The sequence below is a fragment of the Dromiciops gliroides genome, chromosome 3 (genome assembly GCF_019393635.1).
Source record: "Dromiciops gliroides isolate mDroGli1 chromosome 3, mDroGli1.pri, whole genome shotgun sequence".
NCBI classification, from domain to species: domain Eukaryota; kingdom Metazoa; phylum Chordata; class Mammalia; order Microbiotheria; family Microbiotheriidae; genus Dromiciops; species Dromiciops gliroides.
In genome coordinates, this window is record NC_057863.1 from 419,813,679 (window position 1) to 419,832,705 (window position 19,027).

The window sequence follows — 19,027 nt, forward strand, 5'->3', positions numbered from 1 at the left end:
GGCAAAAAGGAGTAGTGAGTGGAAAAAGTTTAAGAAGCCCTGCTCTAGATGAAGATGTCCAGTAAGTTGGTGGAATGGGGTAGGATGGGATATCCTTAGAGTCATGTCCATTTAAATACTAAGTAAAACCCTTTTAAGTATCACCAACGGAGATAGTGAAGAGGCCCTAACATAGAGAGTTCTTAGGGGACATAAGACTAATGATGAAAAGGGGAAAAAAAGCAATTGGAGAAGTAAGAGAAGCAGGATGGTGCAGGATCTAGGAAGTTTAAACTTACTTTCCTACACAGTAAGGGCAATAACTATCTTTTTTGGGGGGGGGAAGGGCAATAACTATTAAAGAGTAATACTTCAATGAATTTATTAACATTGATGTATGTTCACTACCTCCAAAAGTATAGACTGCAGCCCATTTGAACCTCATCCTGTATAATTCTTGCCCATGTCCTTTAGTATATATTCAAAGCATCTGTGATGGCCAAGTCTTGCTTCTAATCCAGGCCTCACAACCATAATCTGATGGAAGCAACTCTTGTGGAGAAGAGGTCATTCATTCATTCTCACCAATTGCCAACTGCCACTCACAGGGTAGGTATGCTGGCCTAGCTGAAGCAGTGGGGCACCTTATAGGAAACAGGAGGCAGCATGTGCCAGGCAAGTTGACCCACCACTATCATTATTATTTTGACCACTATCTCCCTTAGACCCTGAACCCAAGAGCTTTTAGAATAATGTTTTTGGCCTGGTGGAATCAGCCACTCTGCCTGGAAGCAACCCCTGGGATGATAGTCTAGCCACCATCCCTTTGGGTGCTATGGCTACATCTACTGAAGATCCTCAAAAGAAAGTTCTTATCATTAAAGTCCTTAGCACTGTCAAATGGTTTACCAATGGAAATACCATTAACATCTGCATTGCCACTGGACCCTAAGGACCACAGGACCTTTCCATCTGACTTCCAGCTGAAACCTTTCATGTGTTGAATCCCCTGTAACGATTGGAATGACGCCACCTGCTGGAGACTTACTGTAGAAAAGGTCCATCATGAAGTGAAAGTCTCTGAGGGCAAGACCATGAGTCTTTTCTTTGGTGTCAGGAAGTGATGCCCAAAGTGTGGGAGGAAGAAGGGGGAGGCTGGCGCTCTGACTGTGTCTCTTTCCTGAGGATGCTGGTGGAGAAGGGAGCGAGAAATGTGCTCTCCCTTTAATAGATGAACGTAGGCCTTTCTCTCTCTCTTTACCAAATTCTTATTCTCCTTAATAAATGCTTAAAAGTCTAACTCTTGCTAAAACTTCTAATTTATTGGCGACCACTCATTAGATATTTTAGACAGACTAGCTAGAATTTTAGCCCTTAACACCCCCATTAGAAAGTGAGCTCTTTGAGAGTGAGGACAGTCTTTCTTTTCTGTTCATACTCCCAGGCTCCAAACACACCATACACTTAATAAATGCTTTATTCAATCTTTCACTGGACGTCTCCATTTGGCAGGTGCACTTCAGCTCTCCATGTTAACACTCCATGCTCCATGACTGGTCCCAACACCTTTTAGGTCATGCATCTTCCTTACTGTCATACACTTCTTGAACATAAATCCTTATTGGTAAAATATCTGAGTCTGCTTAAAGCCCACCATCTGTCTCTCCATTGCCCACTGGGTCACTGTCAATTTTGATTTTCTGGAGTTGGTGTTTCATGATTTTCAGATATCTAGAATCAATAGAATAGTTTTCAAGGCTACATTTTGCTCTACCAAATCAAATGCTTATTTTTGTCAATAAACAAAGCCAGGAGCCTGTATCTTCTGCATATTTCAGTAAGATGTGAGATATATGCTCCTCAAGGGCATAGACTCTCATTTTTTGTCTTTGCAATTCATGTCTAGCACAGTGACTGATGCAAAACAAATTTAATCTCTGCTGTAGGATAGTGGTGTCAAACTCAAATAGAAACAGGGGCAACTAATCTATATGTAAGAATCCTTGTGGTTGCATATTCTTAATTTTAAAATGTAATATCTATGTTTTATTGTATTATTATTTTGATATTTCCCAATTACATTTTAATTGGTTCGGGCTACGCTCAGGAGTATTGTAGGTCTGGTCCATGGGTTATGTATCTGATGCCTCTGCTGTAAGGTACTGCTTTGTTTTGTTTTGTTTTGTTTTTTTTTAAAGTGAGGCAATTGGGGTTAAGTAACTTGCCCAGGGTCACACAGCTAGTAAGTGTTAAGTGTCTGAGGCCAGATTTGAACTCAGGTACTCCTGACTCCAGGGCCGGTGCTCTATCCACTGCGTCATCTAGCTGCCCCTGGTACTGCTTTGTGAAATGTTCTTTTAATTGCTTTTAATCCATTTCGGTTTTTTTGGGAAGGTGGGAGGGGAAGAACTGAAACTATCTATGCTTTTTCCTAATCATTTAGTATCTTTGCTTCTTGCTGATTTGAAAATATCTGCCTTGCTTACCTTAAAGAGTTCTAAGTATTAAATGGCATAACATTCATGAGACCATTTGAAAAAAAGGGAAACGTACAATAAAAAGACAATATGCTTTGTAACTTTTTTGAAAAGACGCTCTCTTAAAAGTACAGGCTGCCAAAATTTAGTATTTATTTTATAAAAGGAATAACATTAAGAGAGATATGGAAGCATGATAAAAAAAATAAAGTGCAAATTCTCCTTTTCTGTTGTTAAAGAGCACACATCCAGCTATAGTCCACTTTTCTAAGTTTCCGTAATTCTTTTTCTTGAGTTTTAGAAAGCTGAGGTATTACTTCATCCCCTATAACTGTGTCATTTGTCGCATTCTGCATCTTTTCAGAAAAATCATTTTCTTCATCTGAGTCATCAGTTGCCTTTTCACTCTCCATGTCTACATCATCAGGAATTTCCTCAGCACTATAACAAAAGAAAATTATTCAAAGTAACCAAATTAATATACAGTGTCTCATACAACAATGACATACTTATACATCAACATAAATATTTCTTAGCAATTACATTTATAAATTGGGTTCTGCTGTATGAAGCTCTATAAAATATTCTAAATCACAACAAACTCTACACAGAAAATAACTGGTTTTTTCTATAACTTTCTTTCACCACATTAGTTTACCGTTTAACATGCTAATTTTTAAACTGCTTTAATTTTTAGCACAGTGAAAACATACTGGCCAAATATTATTTTGAACACTAGGAAAACACCCAAATAATTCTAATAGCAATTATCACGTACTACTATACAAAAACACAAACTATTTCAAGAAATAAATTCCAAGGCTTCTTACTTACCTCTTAGTACCTTTGGATATTAACAACGAATTAACAAACATGGAACACAGAAAAGAGGCAGATGGCAGTACATGTGCAGGAGTCTGAAGGAGCTGAATTAAAGAACAAACACATTTTATTTATGTTTTGCCTTTGTTTTACCCAGAACTTTTCGATTCCTCATTTTACTAAGTACTTCTACCTTCATCTTCTATGTTCCTTACCTAGTTCCATTAAAGAGGCCATAGGTCAGACTGAATGGTGCATAGAGAAGTAAAGCCAAATAAAGACACATTTTTTCTCTGTTATGTCTCAAAACAACACACAATTTGTCCTATCCTTTTCTGGTTTAACTCTGCATGCTATGTAACTAACTACTTAATGAGCATTATCTTAATTATCTAGTGCACAGAGCACTAGACTTCTGAATCAGAAAATCAAGTCCCATATCTTTGTAGCTCTGAGACCTCGGGTAAATCATCTGCCCTCTCTAGGATTAACTTTCCTTATCAATAAAATAGGAGTAGGGGTTGAAAGACACATGTTTAATGGTGCCCCTAACACTTTCTTTAAGCTTTAACATTCTCTGAATACTAAGAAACTAAATTTCCCTTTAATGTCTCTACCTCTATGCCTCCCTTCCCTGGCCCCTACTTGAATGAGGCTTTACTTGCCCACAGTGAACAGACAGATTTCTCTTCAGGTTCTTAAATATGGAGCAAAGTAATGAGTAACAACTTATTTAGGAAAGTAAAATCCCTTCACTGACTGTATCCAATCTGTTTGCCATTTTGATTAGCATTACCTCACTGATTGCAGGTATGTTTTCTGCTGAAGGGTAATAGATGAGTTCATTCTCCATCACTTCATCTGGATTGCTTTCTTGCTCCCTTCTATGTTTTCCCATCAGGAAATAGAATGGGGTTGTTGGAAGGCTTTCTTCTGCTATTAGCTGTAAGAAATGAAAGGGGGTAGGGTGGAGAGAAGGCTATTGTAAGGACTGTAATCGAATCTCTTTCAAAGTTAATGGGATTATTTTAATGCAAAAGTAAAACTACTGCATACTATGATGTACCTCAAGGCTAAAGGTAGCAGGTTTTTAAGTTATTTGCTTACTCTAAAATACACAGCATGAAATTTGTTGTTTTACAGGTTGCTACTGGACTAAAATAAATGAATTTAAGAGTATCTGTCTCAAGCCATATCTGAATAGTAGAAAGGCCCTTCCTGTGACAGATATACATAAAACAACTTTCAACTCAAACATGAGCAGAATATGAACTTCATGTTGGTTGCTGTGGCTCTTCACCCTTGGTCATGTCTTGCAAATGGCAAAACCAAGACCTGGAATATAAATGGAGCTTAATCCACCAGCATTTAGGATGAGAAGTGGACTTTTGGTTGACCCAGAACCTGGAATGTTGCTAATTGGAGACTTATTTTCAAACTGCTGTTGGCCTGGCCTTAGTACTTGTATATATCTATATCAGTATCTATTTATATAATATCTATATATATCTATATATACACACAGATTGTATCACCCTCACCCTTAAATAAATAAATAAATATATACCTATATACAGATTGTATCACCCTTAAATTCTCATGAGCAGTCACCCTACAAATGTCAACATACAGCTGCAATAGGACTTGGGCCCTGGGCCAAACTCACACCATTCTCTACCCTTTCAACCACTTCCACCTGAGCTCAGCATCCTCCTTATAATTTTTTTTAAAACAATCCTATGTGGATATCTTCAAATTACAGCACCCAAATCCAAGGAACCCAAGGGTATAAATCCTAGAATCAAAACTGAAGGTCACCCAAAAAGAAATGGAAATATAATGGGGGCAAAGGGGTTATAACACATGACTGTAGAAGTGGGATTGATCATAGAGCAAAAATAAAAGACAGGTAAGTCCAAGTGTGAAACAGGGCTCACAACATTTTAAAAAACCTCTAAGAAAATTTCCAGTGCAGGGAGAGTAGATCTCTACTGAGGACTTGTAGAAGGAGATAGATAAAAATCACAGAAGTCATGAACAGGCTGAGGTGTAGCATGATGGGAATTGAAAGAGAGCTGGAGTTTTCTTGTCTTTGACATTTACTGTGACTGACTATGGGCAAGTTACTTATTTGGTCTTCTGATACTTACTTACCCACTCATTCACTCATTATTAAGTACTCACTATGTGCCAGGCACTGTGCTAAGCACTGGGAATACAAATACAAATACAAAAAACAAAAACAAAAAAGGGGCAGCTATGTGGCGCAGTGGATAAAGCACCGGCCCTGGATTCAGGAGTACCTGAGTTCAAATCTGGCCTCAGACACTTGACACTTACTAGCTGTGTGACCCTGGGCAAGTCACTTAACCCTCACTGCCCCACAAAAACAAAAACAAAACCCAAACCAAAAAAACCAAATACAAATACAAAGACAGTCTCATCCATAAAATGGGATGAAAATTCTAGTTATTTTCCTAATAGGGTCATGATGATCAAATAGGATATGGTGCATAAAGTACTATGAACTTCTTAAAGCACACTAAAGATATTACCTATTATTATTATCATCCTCTTTATCATCAGATTTATATCAGTGGTGGGAATGCCCATATCATGTGCTTATGAATCCAGGCAAAGTATATTTTTTATTTTCATAATATCAGTAGCTATAGCATAATTTTTTTTTTAAAGTGAGGCAATGGGGGTTAAGTGACTTGCCCAGGGTCACACAGCTAGTGTCAAGTGTCTGAGGTCACATTTGAACTCAGGTCCTCCTGAATCCAGGGCTGATGCTTTATTCACTGCACCACCTAGCTGCCCCTACAGCATAAATTTAAAGTAACAAATCTACACAGTATTGGCAGTTATATTTCAACATTCCTTTGTATAGTCTTGGAGGTGGTCATTGTATTGGATATATTTACTTAATTACTTTTCTTTGTCATAATGGAGAAATCAATCTAGAGGGGTCAGGGGAAGGTTTTTCCCCTTCCTAAAAGTGACTGTGATGTTGTAAAAAACAAAACAAAACAAAAACAAAGTAAAACAGAAGTATGTGGGTAATACAATAAAAAAAAAAGTCTTTAAATATTCCTTAATGCAACCAGGTATACTAGACAGAGGGCTGGGTTTAACTGGATTCCAAATCTAGGTCTTTCTCTAAGACTTGCTAGTTGTACAGCCAAAGGGGAATTAATCATCCTCTCTGGCCTTTAGTTTCTCTCTCTCTTAGATGAAATGCTTGCACTGGATGAACTCTTTCTGAAATTGTGAATAATTTTTGGAAAGGAACTCCTGGAACAGAGTAAGGTGATGGATTTGGAGTCAAGAGGGCCTGGGTTCCAATCCCTGTTCAGCTACTCACTACCTGTGTGGCTCAGTAAATCTTTTAATCTCTCAGAGGGTTGTAATAGATGACCTAGCTTTAAATTTAGGATTTTATGATTTCATGCCCAGGGAAGAAGGGGAAAAAAAAATTAAAGCCTATGTTCATTTATGAAGGAAAGGAATACAGCTTTAAAAACAGAAATTCAGTATACACAGTACTTCGTTATTTTCAACTCCCTGTAACAGCCAGCTTATTGTTGAGATCTAAGAGCCCCTTATATCATACAGCCCTCTTCAGTGTCTCAGTGCCAGGTGGCTCTAACATACCTGTTTGCTTGATGGTGTAAGTTTCTCTTCTGGGGATTTTGTACTGAATGTCATTAAATCCTAAAAAGGGAAAAAATAGCAACAAAAGGTTGTACTGAACAAGAAATGTTAAAACAAGGCTAATGCCTTCTGTGATATAGATCTCTTCATAATAAAAGAATAATAGTAGTGAATGACCTGGTGGATTGACAGCCAGCCTTAGTCAGACTGACTTGGGTTCAAGGCCTGACTGACTCTGATCCCTCCTGGCTGTGTGGTCCTGGAATCTTCTCAATGTCCCAGTCAGCTCTCTAAGAGGAGATGATGATTTGCTCTATATTTTGAGAGTTACCTACCCCCAAATCAAGTCTGAATTAAGAAATAAAATAATCTGAGACTTGAAATGCATTAAACCATTATTACTGAGAATGTTAGAAATGTCTCCTGGAAGACTTCATTTAGAATTTAGTAAAAACAAACTGAAGGATGATACTTTCGTACTTATGATTTAACAAATATTGTTTTATAGGTTTAAAGCACTGTACACCCAAGCCTTGCTTGGAGGCCTCATGGCAGCACAGAGTTTAGTCAGACCAGAGCTTGTGAAGGCCATGGCTGTGATCGAGTCTGAGCTCTGGTAAGGCCAACCAGGGAGAGGGCTAGGCTGTGCCTTTGGCTTGAAGACCAGTCAGGCTAAGTCTAGAGAGACCCATCACTCAACTGGCTAAAAGTGGTCCATTTTTTCACTACAGAAATACACAAAGACATTTACCACAGCCCTGAGGTGGTGTTCTTTTTGTAGGAAGTACTCACACTGATGAAATCAAGGACCCCTGAAGTTTTTTACAGGCTTTCTATCAATGTCCTTTGCTTGCAATGAGTAGAATTACTATGACATTGAAATAAAGTATCCACACCTTGGCATGTGGGCTGCCTGGATTTTGATACTATGATTAAATTATGGCAGAACTCAGTTCAGATAGAAAACTAGAAAATGGGATTTGGGTTATGGCACTGAGCCAAATGAGGTATCTGGAAAAAAGTAATGTAAATGAAGGAGGTGTGAGGGGTCTTTTGTGGTGCAGCACAAAGAGCACTGAATTTGGGAATCAGAAGACTAGAAAGCTAAGTGACTAGTGACTACAGACAACTCACCTAAAGTCCAAGCCTCATTCTCCATATCTATAAACTGGGCTAATACTTATCTTACAGGATTGCAGTAAGGGACAGAGATGGAGACTAGAGCTGCATTGGCAGAGGGTACTCCAGGATGAAGAAACTCCCTCTACCAAGGGAGGTCAGCACCTTCTCTTTCATATGGACTACAAAAGAACTGTTTAGAACATTGAATGGTTAAGTGACTTGTCTAGGGTCACACAGTATGTAAGAGAAGTGGGATCTGAACTCAGGGATCCTTGGCTTCAAGGTTGGCTCCCAACCAATATATCATGCTCTGTCTCTTAATAAGTAAAATACTATATAAATGAGTTATTATTATTATTATTTTAAATGAGTTATTATTAAGGCTGTTAATTTATGGCACTGGGGACAAATCAGAAAATATAGTTCCTTTTGGAAACTGAAAATGTTAATGAAATAAGTCACTGTGAGAGAGGTTAGCTAATGGGTGGTAGGAGACACATTCTATAGTCACTAATAAAAAAAAAATCTCTAAGTGCTAGTTACCTGTGATTCATTTAAGAAGTAAAAGTAGGATTTATTTAGCCACTGGTAATCTTCTGAGATAAATGATTCCGGGACATCTCTTGGAACAAATACAGCACACTGGACTTTCTCTCTACAGACACTCTTTTGAATACACAATGGCCTTGGCTCACTAGGCTTAAATACAAATACTGAGGGGGAGAAAAACAAAACACATTAACATTCTGAAAGGTAAAGTTAGTTTTAGATAAGCTTTAGATATTTTCTCAACAAAGGGTTGCCAAATACTCCAAACTTATGAATTGCTCCAGAAAATATATATTTTAGTCCTCAATTATTTTCAGAAAAACATAATTTTCTCAGAAACAAGTATGAATGCAGAGCCTTTACAATGTGCCTGGGGACTGGAAATCAGGAAAGGGAAGTGGTCTGTCTCAAGCAACATAGCTCCAAATGAAGATTTGTTTTGAAGTCTAATCTAACCCAATTATCTCATAGGTTAAAAAAATAATCAAGTATTATCTCTATCTGCTTTGATCACCACTTGCTAGTGAAGGAAGGCCTTGTACTTACAATGTGAACCTCCTGAGGACCAAGACACTGCAGCAACATTATCTGAATTGGGATCAGGCTCCAAAACTATAACATTGAGCTGTACACTCCATTCCACTGTAAGAATAACCAGACAAAAAGAAACTACTTAATCCTTAGTAAGTCTTACCAAACAATAAAAGACATGGACAATTTCTTGTCCAAAGTTCAGATGGATAAGGACCCCAAACTTATAGTGACTTCAAACTGATTGTCTAACTCATACATGATTTTTACTTTGTTATTTCCAGGGAGAGAAGACAGACATAATAAAAAGAATTACTATTTCACATTTCCATATTAAATATGTGTAGAGACTTAAATATTCTTTGGAATATTATGCTAGGAAGCTAAAGAGCAGGGCAGAGCTATAGTATACCTTGCACGACCTATTCCTTACTCATCAAATTTCCCTTGGTGACAAGTAAATTTTTCCACTGGAGAGAGCAAGGTGTTGTGTAAAGAACACTATCCAGTTAGAGAACCTGAGTTTGGTTCTTAATTTTGTCCACAACAAATTATTGTTACTCAGGGAGTTTAGTTATGTCCTACTTAGTGGGTTTTTTTTTTTTGGGGGGGGGGAAGATACTGGAATGGTTTGACACTTCTATCTCCAGCTTATTTTATAGATGAAGAAACTGAGGCAAACAGGGTTAAGTGACTTGCTCAGGGTCACCCAACTAGTAAGTGTCTGAGGCCAGATTTAAACTTAGCAAGATGAGTCCTGATCCTAGGCCTGGCACTGAACCCCATAGCTGGCCCCTTAACAAATATTTTAATACCTATATAGGTGCAGTATTTTTTTAAAAAAAGCTGGGGAATCTAGCTGGCCAGGAAAATAACAACTCAGTGGTCCCTAGGTGGGTAAAATAGAATCTGGATATTCTTTATAATTTCCAGACTTCAGTAGCAATTTCCCATATGTTTTGAGCATTTTCTTTGGAAGTCATCATGAATTAGAAAAAAGATCTTACAAGCACAAGTGAGCAGGTTCCAACAGCACAGAAAACTCTTTTCAGTCGTACCCAGAAGGTATTTGGAACAAGTTTGTCTCCCAAAGCAAAGGTTCCTGGAGAAAAACAAAAAAATAAATCTAGGGAAATATGCACTCTTGCTTCTTTTATTCTACAGTCCCTGGACTAGCCTTATATAAACTAGTTTTGAAGGAACACATGAAAACTTCATTGTTTACAATTATTGAAGTGGAAAATGAGTCATGGGATGTGACAGCAATATTTATTCAGGTAATCTATTTTATTTCTTAAAAAGCATCAATTTCATATCTCATATTTAATAATATATTTCTGTAGAGGTTGCTCAAATCATCTGACAAATACAAGAAGAAGATGGACTCATTGCTTGAATGCTTATTTAGGCAGAAAAAGAAATTCTCTAGCACTAAAATCTAACATGGGGCTTCTGCAGGTAGGATTAGAATTTTCAGTTCCAAGTTCTGCTTTATATTATCTTTGGAGTAAACCTACTAACAAATTTCCCTGGACAAAGATTTATTTCCAAATTTTAAAATGTCAATAAATACAACTGCAGTTAACATTAAAGACTGCTTACTTTATTTTCCCTGGACGGTGACAAAATGTACACTTAAGCTCCCAAGTAGCTGAGTCCCATATTGTTATTATTTCCTCAAAACTAACTGCAAGCAAAGACTCATCTTCAGAGAAACAGCAGTTTGTTGCTTGGTAATTGTGGTAACTGCCTACAAAATCACAGGTCCAGCCCATAGCTTGTTCTAGGAAAACAGTGAAAGAAATTCTAATTAAGAAAACAGACTCAAACATCATAATAACAAAGCTACAGATTCATAAAGTAGAAGTATTACTATGATAAAAAGATTACATTATGTAATATGAATACAATTTACCATACTCAGTTATGTGACATAAACACCAGTGAAGGAGAGAAAATATATAAAAAAAAAGATACAGACAAAGGCTATCTGGGTGTTCATCTATCCTATGTGACCATGTCTACTCATAAGTTTTCCATGAGAAGTCAACGTGCTGCAGGCCTTCCTAAGTTTCTCCTGGCATCACAGGAATACCAGTGGAGCATTCTGCCTCTTTGCCTGCAATCCCTTGCCCCATGTGATCAAACATCTCATCTTCTACTTAGCATTAACTTTTTTGACAACAAACTAGACTCTGGATTTTCAGTAAAGGAGGAGCTGGATTACATGTCAGGAGCAGCAGAGGGAAGAGGCTAGAGCTGAGGACTTGAGGAGAGGTGGAGGTTTGGAACAGATGCCTTCTAGTTCACTCATATTCATGCTAACACCTGTTACTATCTTTCAAAATGGAAATGTACCCTGAGAAAACTTGAGTTAGTTCAATTAGAGATAAATCTATTAATTACTAACTGGCAAGGGGGTGAGGAGAGCGAGAAGGGAGAGAGTTTTCCTCTTCCTACTACAGCCTGAATATTTTCCTCCATTACCTACTTATTCTGCTCATAAGCAAAACAGACTATCTGAATTGTTAAATTGGATTTAATTTTTTATTTTGCCCTTGTGCTCCCTCTGGTGGAAATGAACTGAAGTGGTAACCATATAAACTCCATACAAAACCCCAAAAAGATACTTAATTTTCAAAAATGGAAAGCAGCCTAAAACAAAACCATGTTTATCTAAAACACTTGAACTCTATTTCTATGAAAACAACCAACAGAAGAAAACAAAGCTCAAAAATCTCAATCAATAAGGATATATTAAGGGCCTACTATAGGAAACTTATGCTAAGTTCTAGGCAAACAAATACAAAGCTGAAATAGTCCCTGCTATATAGAACTTATAGTGACAACATATATTTATAAACTATATAAAAGTCAAATGAAGAAATGGTTTGTCTGTTGGGTTTTTTTGGGGGGGAGGTGGGAGGAGGTTCATGGGGAGATCAGGAAAGGCTTCATGTAGAAAGTGGAGTATGAGCTGAGCTTTAAAGGGAAGCAGGGATTCTAAGGGCATGCCTTTCAGGTATAGGGACAGCTAGGGCAAAGAAATAGAGAGTATGTGTTAGGAGCAAAGAGAAGAGCAGTTTGGCTGGACCACAGCTTGGGTGAAGGGGTAGTAACATATAAGTTGAAACTTAATGATCACGGGAGTGACACTGTCAGACCTGTTTTTAGGAACATGAATTTGGTAGCTGAATGGAAAACAGATCCAAGAGGGGAGAATCAGGGCAGAGAAATCAGTTAAAATCATTGTGATGAGGGCCTGAACTACAGTGGCAGCTCTAAGAGAAGAGGAGAGGGATTTGAGGGATGTTGTGGGAAGTAGAAACAGGAAGACTTGACAATTGACTGGCTTTCTTTGATGAGGAAGAGTGAGGTAAGGAAGACTCTGGTGGCAGCAAATCAGGTTGACTGGAAGGATGAAGGCACCTTAAACATAAATAGAGAAATGTGGAAGATGGGTAAAAATGGGGAAGGATAAGAAAAGCTTTTTTTCTGGGCATGCTAAATGTCAGGCATGGATATAATTCTAGAAATTGTAATACAAATAGAAAGTATGATTAACATTGACATATCCAAAGTTCTATTTAGCAACACAGGGTCAAAGGAAAACTGCTAACACCTCAAACTACAAAGACACATCTCAAGTGCTGTTGTTTGTCTTTCATTCTCAAGGAGGATCACAACAGATGTACTGAACTGGATTTAATTGAGGAAGGGCTGTGCAAAGTCACTAACCTTACTTTTTCCTCTGGAGCCATCTGGGTCAAGTGGAAAGATATGTTATCAGTTCAACTGGGGATGACCTTGGATGTTTAAGGCAATTGGGGTTAAGTGACTTGCCCAGGGTCACACAGCTAGTTAGTGTCTGAGATGAGATTTTAACTCAGGTCCTCTCAACTTCAGAGCCAGTGCTCTATCCACTACGCCACCTAGAGGCCCCTCTATCATCTCAAGTGTACACTACTTTTAAAGTACTGTTTAAATAAGAACATGGTTAAACTGAATAAAACTTCCTAAAGAGCTTACAAAAATCTCCTTTAAAAATTTGCTGAATTAATTTAATAAAATAATGATGAACAAAAACATTTCTGTTACAGAAAATATATGGTTTTGTTGGAAAATTACTCAGATGTCAAGTAAAATACCACAATTGACTTTAAACCAGTCTGAAAAAAACAACAGATTAAAAAAAATAAACTTACTATATATATCTGAGTCATCTGTTAATATCCAGACTTTAAAGTGGCCATCTTTACTGGTGGTTACCAAGGTAGGAGTTTCTGAATTTTCTGTATCAGAGAAACATAGAGCTGTTATATGGTCCTCATGTGGCATGTTGATTCTTGTGTTAAGAATAAACCTAAATGAAAGAAAGGAAAATCTCCTTTTTATAACTCTTACATTGTATGTCAGTTATAAACCCACATTTATATAAATCTTTAACATCGAATTTACTTCTTTGCATATATTTCTTTCTTTTCTTTCTTGTTTTTTGTTTTTGTGGGGCAATGAGGGGTTATGTGACTTGCCCAGGGTCACACAACTACTAAGTGCCAAGTGTCTGAGGCTAGATTTGAACTCAGGTTCTCCTGAATCCAGGGCCGGTGCTTTATCCACTGTGCCACAAGTTGCCCCCAAGCATATATTTCTATTTGGAAAAAGGCCAACTGATATACTATTATCTTCATTAAATCATTTATGGAATGTCTATTATGTGCAAGCAATTGTGGCTATTCTCAAGGGACTTATGGCTACAAAACTGTGTGGCCTATTTATTGATATGTTGGATGGTTTTCACCAAATAGTTAAGAGTTTTCATGTGAAAAGTAAAAGGGATTTATTTTATAGAAGGCAATGTTTCTCCTCTCAGAAAGCTTCTGTCACATTCAGTTTGCTTTTTCTAGACTTTTCAGTCTAATTTAAAGCCTGGTACTTCAAACATACAGTGATGAGTTTAATAACAAGTCAGCTCATTAATTCTTTCAGACTGTGAACTGGTTATACAGGAAGCATTACCCTTGCTGCTGCTCATTAAATTCCCACAATTTCATCTGTAATTCAAGCTCTGCTGCCTTCTCTTGTCGTTGCTCCACTGTTGCAAGCCAGTTGCCTTGAGAACTAAATGCAGCCTTCATTAGTTCAATATGAACAAGACCAGGATCATTAACATATTCCTGCTGCACAATATCTAACTAAATTTTTGGGGAAAAAAGACATGAAAAGTATTTATTAATATATGACAAAATATTTTTATGTTGAGGCAAAGATAAAGAGCACTGATATCCTCCTAACAATTATTATGATATATTATTATTAACTCCTACACTCCACCCTGCCCCGCCCCTTCCCCAACTAGACAAGCACTTGTGGAGTATGTTATACCAGGGATTTCTTTTCTTTTCTTTTTTTTCTTTTGCAGGGGGCAATGAAGGTTAAGTGACTTGTCCAAGGTCACACAGCTAGTAAGTGTCAAGTATCTCAGGCCAGATTTGAACTCAGGTTTCCCTGAATCTTAGGCCAGTGCTTTAACCACTGTGCCACCGAGCTTCCCCCAAGGGGATTTCTTTTCAAGTATGGGTTGGATTATAGACAAGTGAGGTCCTTTCCAATTCCCAAATTTTGAAATTCTGTGTAATATTTAGATTCTGGGAATACCAGAGCTAAAAGTCTCTCTTCTCTCATTTTACAGATTAGGAAACTAAGGCCCAAACAGTTCAACTATCTTGTATTAGATCACCTGGCTAGTCACAGTACTGGAACTAGAACCAAAGTTGCCCAAGTCTTAACTTTCTCAGTATCTTAAAAAGATTATATTAAAATATATTTTATTGTCTTTCACAGAGATGAAAATTTATTATTATTATTATTATTATTATTATTATTATTTTTGGTGAGGCAATTGGGGTTAAGTGACTTGCCCAGGGTCACACAGCTAGTAAGTGTCCATCTAGCTGCCCTGAGATGAAAATTTTTAAAGAGCCGAACTAACCAAACTCTCCATGTTACTTCCAAAATGGAAAGAAAAACAAATTACCTTAAAATATTAGTGCCTTTTTACAAACTCAGTGATGAATAATTGTCTTTAGGGATATAAGATGTCTTTTTATTATAAATGGTCTTGAAGCCTAATACTTAAATGATAATTAAATTTGCAACTCAATTTCCAAAACGAATTAAATATCTTATACCAGAGCTGTCAAACATTTGATACCACTGCTTTATACAATCATTTCATTAGATTTAGTATCATGTTACTGTTTTAAAGAGGAAACAGAAGCCCCCTACCAAAAAAAAAAGAAAAGGTTATTCACAAAGAAAGTAGGGGGAAAAAGTTCTCTGTCTTTCAAGTATAAGAAAACAAATAACTAGGTTCTATGTTTTGCATTTCTTTTTTCCCAGTAGTGCTGAGGAATTTGTGCTGATCCATCCATAATTTCAAGTTTCCCTTAATACGAGCAAGTTGGTCAGAATTAGAGGTCCATGGGTGAATGACCCATAAGAAGATCTAAACTGAAAATGTGGCCTCATTAGCACTAAGTGAACTAACCAGTCATATATAGTATTGATTGTGCTCAAGTCAATATAAACTCATAACTTTTTTTTTTTAACATAAGGTATTTTATTTTTTCCATTACATGTAAAGATAGTTCTCAACTTTTGTTTATACAAGCTTTCCAATTTCAGATTTTTCTCCCTCTCTCCCCTCCCTCCCCTAGACAGCAGGTAATCTGATATAGGTTATATCTATATATCTATATAGATATAGATATCTATACATACATATATATACACATAATAACAATCCTATTTCTGCATTAGTCCTGTTATAAGAGAAAAAAATCAGAGCAATGATGAAAAACGTCAAAATAGAAAAAAAACAACAGCACCAAAACCAGAAATAGAATGGTTCATTCAGCATCTATACTCCACAGTTCTTTTTTTTTTTTCCCTTGGATTTTGAGATCCTCTTCTATCATGAGTTCCCTGGAACTCTTCTGTACCATTGCATTGGTGAGAAGAATATGGTCCATCACAGTAGATCAACACTCAATGTTGATGATACTGTGTACAATGTTCTTCTAGTTCTGCTCATCTCACTCATCATCAGCTCACGCAAGACCCTCCAGGTTTCTCTGAACTCCTCTTGCTCATCATTTCTTACAGCACAATAGTATTCCATTGTATTCATATACAACTTGTCCAGCCATTCCCCAATTGATGGGCACCCCCTCAACTTCCAATTCCTTGCTACCACGTAAAGAGCAGCTATAAATATTTTTGTACATGTGGGTCCCTTTCCCCTTTCCATGATTTCTTTGGGAAAAAGACCTAAAAGTGGTATTGCTGGGTCAAAGGGTATGCACAGCTTTATCGCCCTTTGGGCATAATTCCAAATTGCTCTCCAGAATGGTTGGATCAGTTCACAGCTCCACCAACAATGGATTAGTGTTCCAATTTTCCCACAGCTTCTCCAACATTTATTATCTTCCTTTTTTGTCATTTTAGCCAATCTGATAGGTGTCAGGTGGTACCTCAGAGTTGTTTTAATTTACATTTCTCTAATCAGTAGTGATTTAGAGCATTTTTTCATATGGGAATAGATAGCTTTGGTTTCTTCATCAGAAAACTGCCTGTTCATATCCTTTGACCATTTCTCAATTGGGGAATGACTTGGATTCTTATAAATTTGATTTAGTTCCCTATATATTTTAGAGATGAGGCCTTTATCAGAAGTACTGGCCACAAAAATTGTTTCCCAGCTTTCTGTCTCCCTTCTAATTTTGGATGCATTGCTTCTGTTTGTACAAAATTTTTAAAATTTAATATAATCAAAATCATCCATTTTGCATTTTATAATATACTCTATCTCTTGTTTGGTCATAAACTGTTTTCCTTTCCAAAGATCTGATAGGTAGACTATTCCTTTCTCTCCTAATTTACCTATGGTATCACCTCTTATGTCTAAATCGTGTATCCATTTTGACCTTATTTTAGTATAAGGTGTAAGATGTTGGTCTATGCCTAATTTCTGCCATACCGTCTTCCAGTTTTCCCAGCAGTTTTTGTCAAATACTGAGTTCCTATCCCAGAAGCTGGAGTCTTTGGGTTTATCAAACACTACATTACTAGTGCCATTTACTACTGCATTTCCTGAGCCTAGCCTATTCCATTGATCTACCACTCTATTTTTTAGCCAGTACCAGATAGTTTTGATGACTGCCGCTTTATAGTAGAGCTCCACGTTTGGTACCGCTAACCCAAACTCATAACTTTTTACTGCTTGCTATTAAACAGTTTCTTTGACCTCCAGGACTTTTTGTAAATTATTCTGGCCATACTTTGTTGAGAGTGCACTGAATATAAACTTACATTGTACAGCTGTTTGTCATTTTGGAGAGAGTAAAATTGTAGATGGCCAGGCTTCCCATTCATAACTAGGGCTTTAGTTCTTGGATCAATCATCAAACCAGTATTGACAACACTATCTGCAAAGGAAAAGTGACAAGTAGTTTCCTAGTTAGAAAATTATATGCTTTATTAATACAGGCAATTACAAATGATCTTTATTACCCAATACCTTTCACAAGTCCTTGGATTACTGCAGAAACCTCAAGGTTCCGGTGAATGATCATGATCTCTGTGGGAGATAAATTAATTCAGCTGATTTTATGTGACTCCTAAAAACACCAGGATTTAACTTTTTGTTCCTTTTTTAGAAAACGGATTTCTAGTAATATATTTTTTCATCACCTAAACTTTCTATCTCCTTCATTTTGGGGGGGGGGGGGGCGGGGGGGAGTTTAAAAAAGTCACCAGAAACACTGATCAATTCATTGAAAAAAAAATTATCTGACATCATATGAAATGTTCTATAACCATGGACTCGCAAACCTCTGCAAGGGAGGGGAAGAAACACCTTTTAAAGTCGGACTGATTCAGAACTTCATAATACTTCAGCGTAGGGAACAACTGTCTTTTGTTTACTCAAAGCACTGTAAGTGACCTATTAAATCATTTAATCACAAAGTCTAAGATAGGGAAGGGATTCTTGCTTCAACACCCAACTGAAGCATGAACCCTCTTAACAGTACTCCTAAATGGTCACCCCACCAATATTTGAAAACCCCCAATCTCAAAGGGGACTTTATACTTGCCCAGGCAGTTCATTCTGCTACTTTTCAACCAAAATGCACTTTGAGAACCTTCTGTGTTATTTTCTGTTTCTATCTCCCAGTGCCAAGCTAAGTCTAATCCAACTTCCACAGAATAAGCTTTTCATTATGTAAAGATTGAAATTATGCCCCTGAGTCCCCTCTTTTTGTTTTCTTTTTCTTTTTTGCGGGGCAATGAGAGTTAAGTTATTTGCCCAGCTAGTAAGTGTCAAGTGTCTGAGGCTGGATTTGAACTCAGGTCCTCCTGAATCCAGGGCTGGTGCTTTATCCACTGTACCACCTAGCTGCCCCGAGCCCCCTCTTTTCTAAGATAAATATCCCTAGTTCTTCCAATTAAATCAAACACATGCGCACGCGCGCGCGCGCACGCACGCACACACACACACACACACACAGAGTACAAACATTTATTTTTTGATCTAATAGGAATGTGTCTGAGAGCATTCCAGATTTTAACAATGGCTGCTAAAGAATGGTATCACTGTTAATTCAGAAAATGTCCCACTGTAAAGGTAGTCTCATTTTAGTCTAAGTATTTGGACATTTTGTACTCAGGGAGACAGTGTAATGAAGTGAAATGAGTATTGGATATGGAATCTGAGGATCTGGGTATAAATCTTGGCTCTGTCACTTACTACCTGTGTGACCACCAGCACTTAATCTTTCTGGGCCTTAGTTTCCGCAATTATAAAACAAAGGGATTGTCCTTGATGA

General features: G+C 37.4%; 1 protein-coding gene across 1 annotated transcript in view; it reads right to left on the reverse strand.

Annotated features, from left to right (window-relative positions):
• Nucleotides 1–2,595: 2,595 nt before the first annotated feature.
• Nucleotides 2,596–19,027, reverse strand: part of WDR75 (WD repeat domain 75) — a 38,868-nt gene continuing 22,436 nt past the window's right edge. Inside the window, exons 10-21 of the mRNA XM_043998600.1 lie at nt 17,719–17,778; nt 17,511–17,626; nt 14,157–14,332; nt 13,343–13,500; nt 10,740–10,920; nt 10,145–10,239; nt 9,153–9,248; nt 8,601–8,770; nt 6,936–6,995; nt 4,075–4,221; nt 3,291–3,382; nt 2,596–2,897 (exon numbers count right to left, since the gene is read on the reverse strand). Coding sequence (XP_043854535.1) covers nt 2,690–2,897; nt 3,291–3,382; nt 4,075–4,221; nt 6,936–6,995; nt 8,601–8,770; nt 9,153–9,248; nt 10,145–10,239; nt 10,740–10,920; nt 13,343–13,500; nt 14,157–14,332; nt 17,511–17,626; nt 17,719–17,778 — 1,559 coding nt within the window. The 3' untranslated portion in view covers nt 2,596–2,689. The remainder of the gene's footprint in view (nt 2,898–3,290; nt 3,383–4,074; nt 4,222–6,935; nt 6,996–8,600; nt 8,771–9,152; nt 9,249–10,144; nt 10,240–10,739; nt 10,921–13,342; nt 13,501–14,156; nt 14,333–17,510; nt 17,627–17,718; nt 17,779–19,027) is intronic.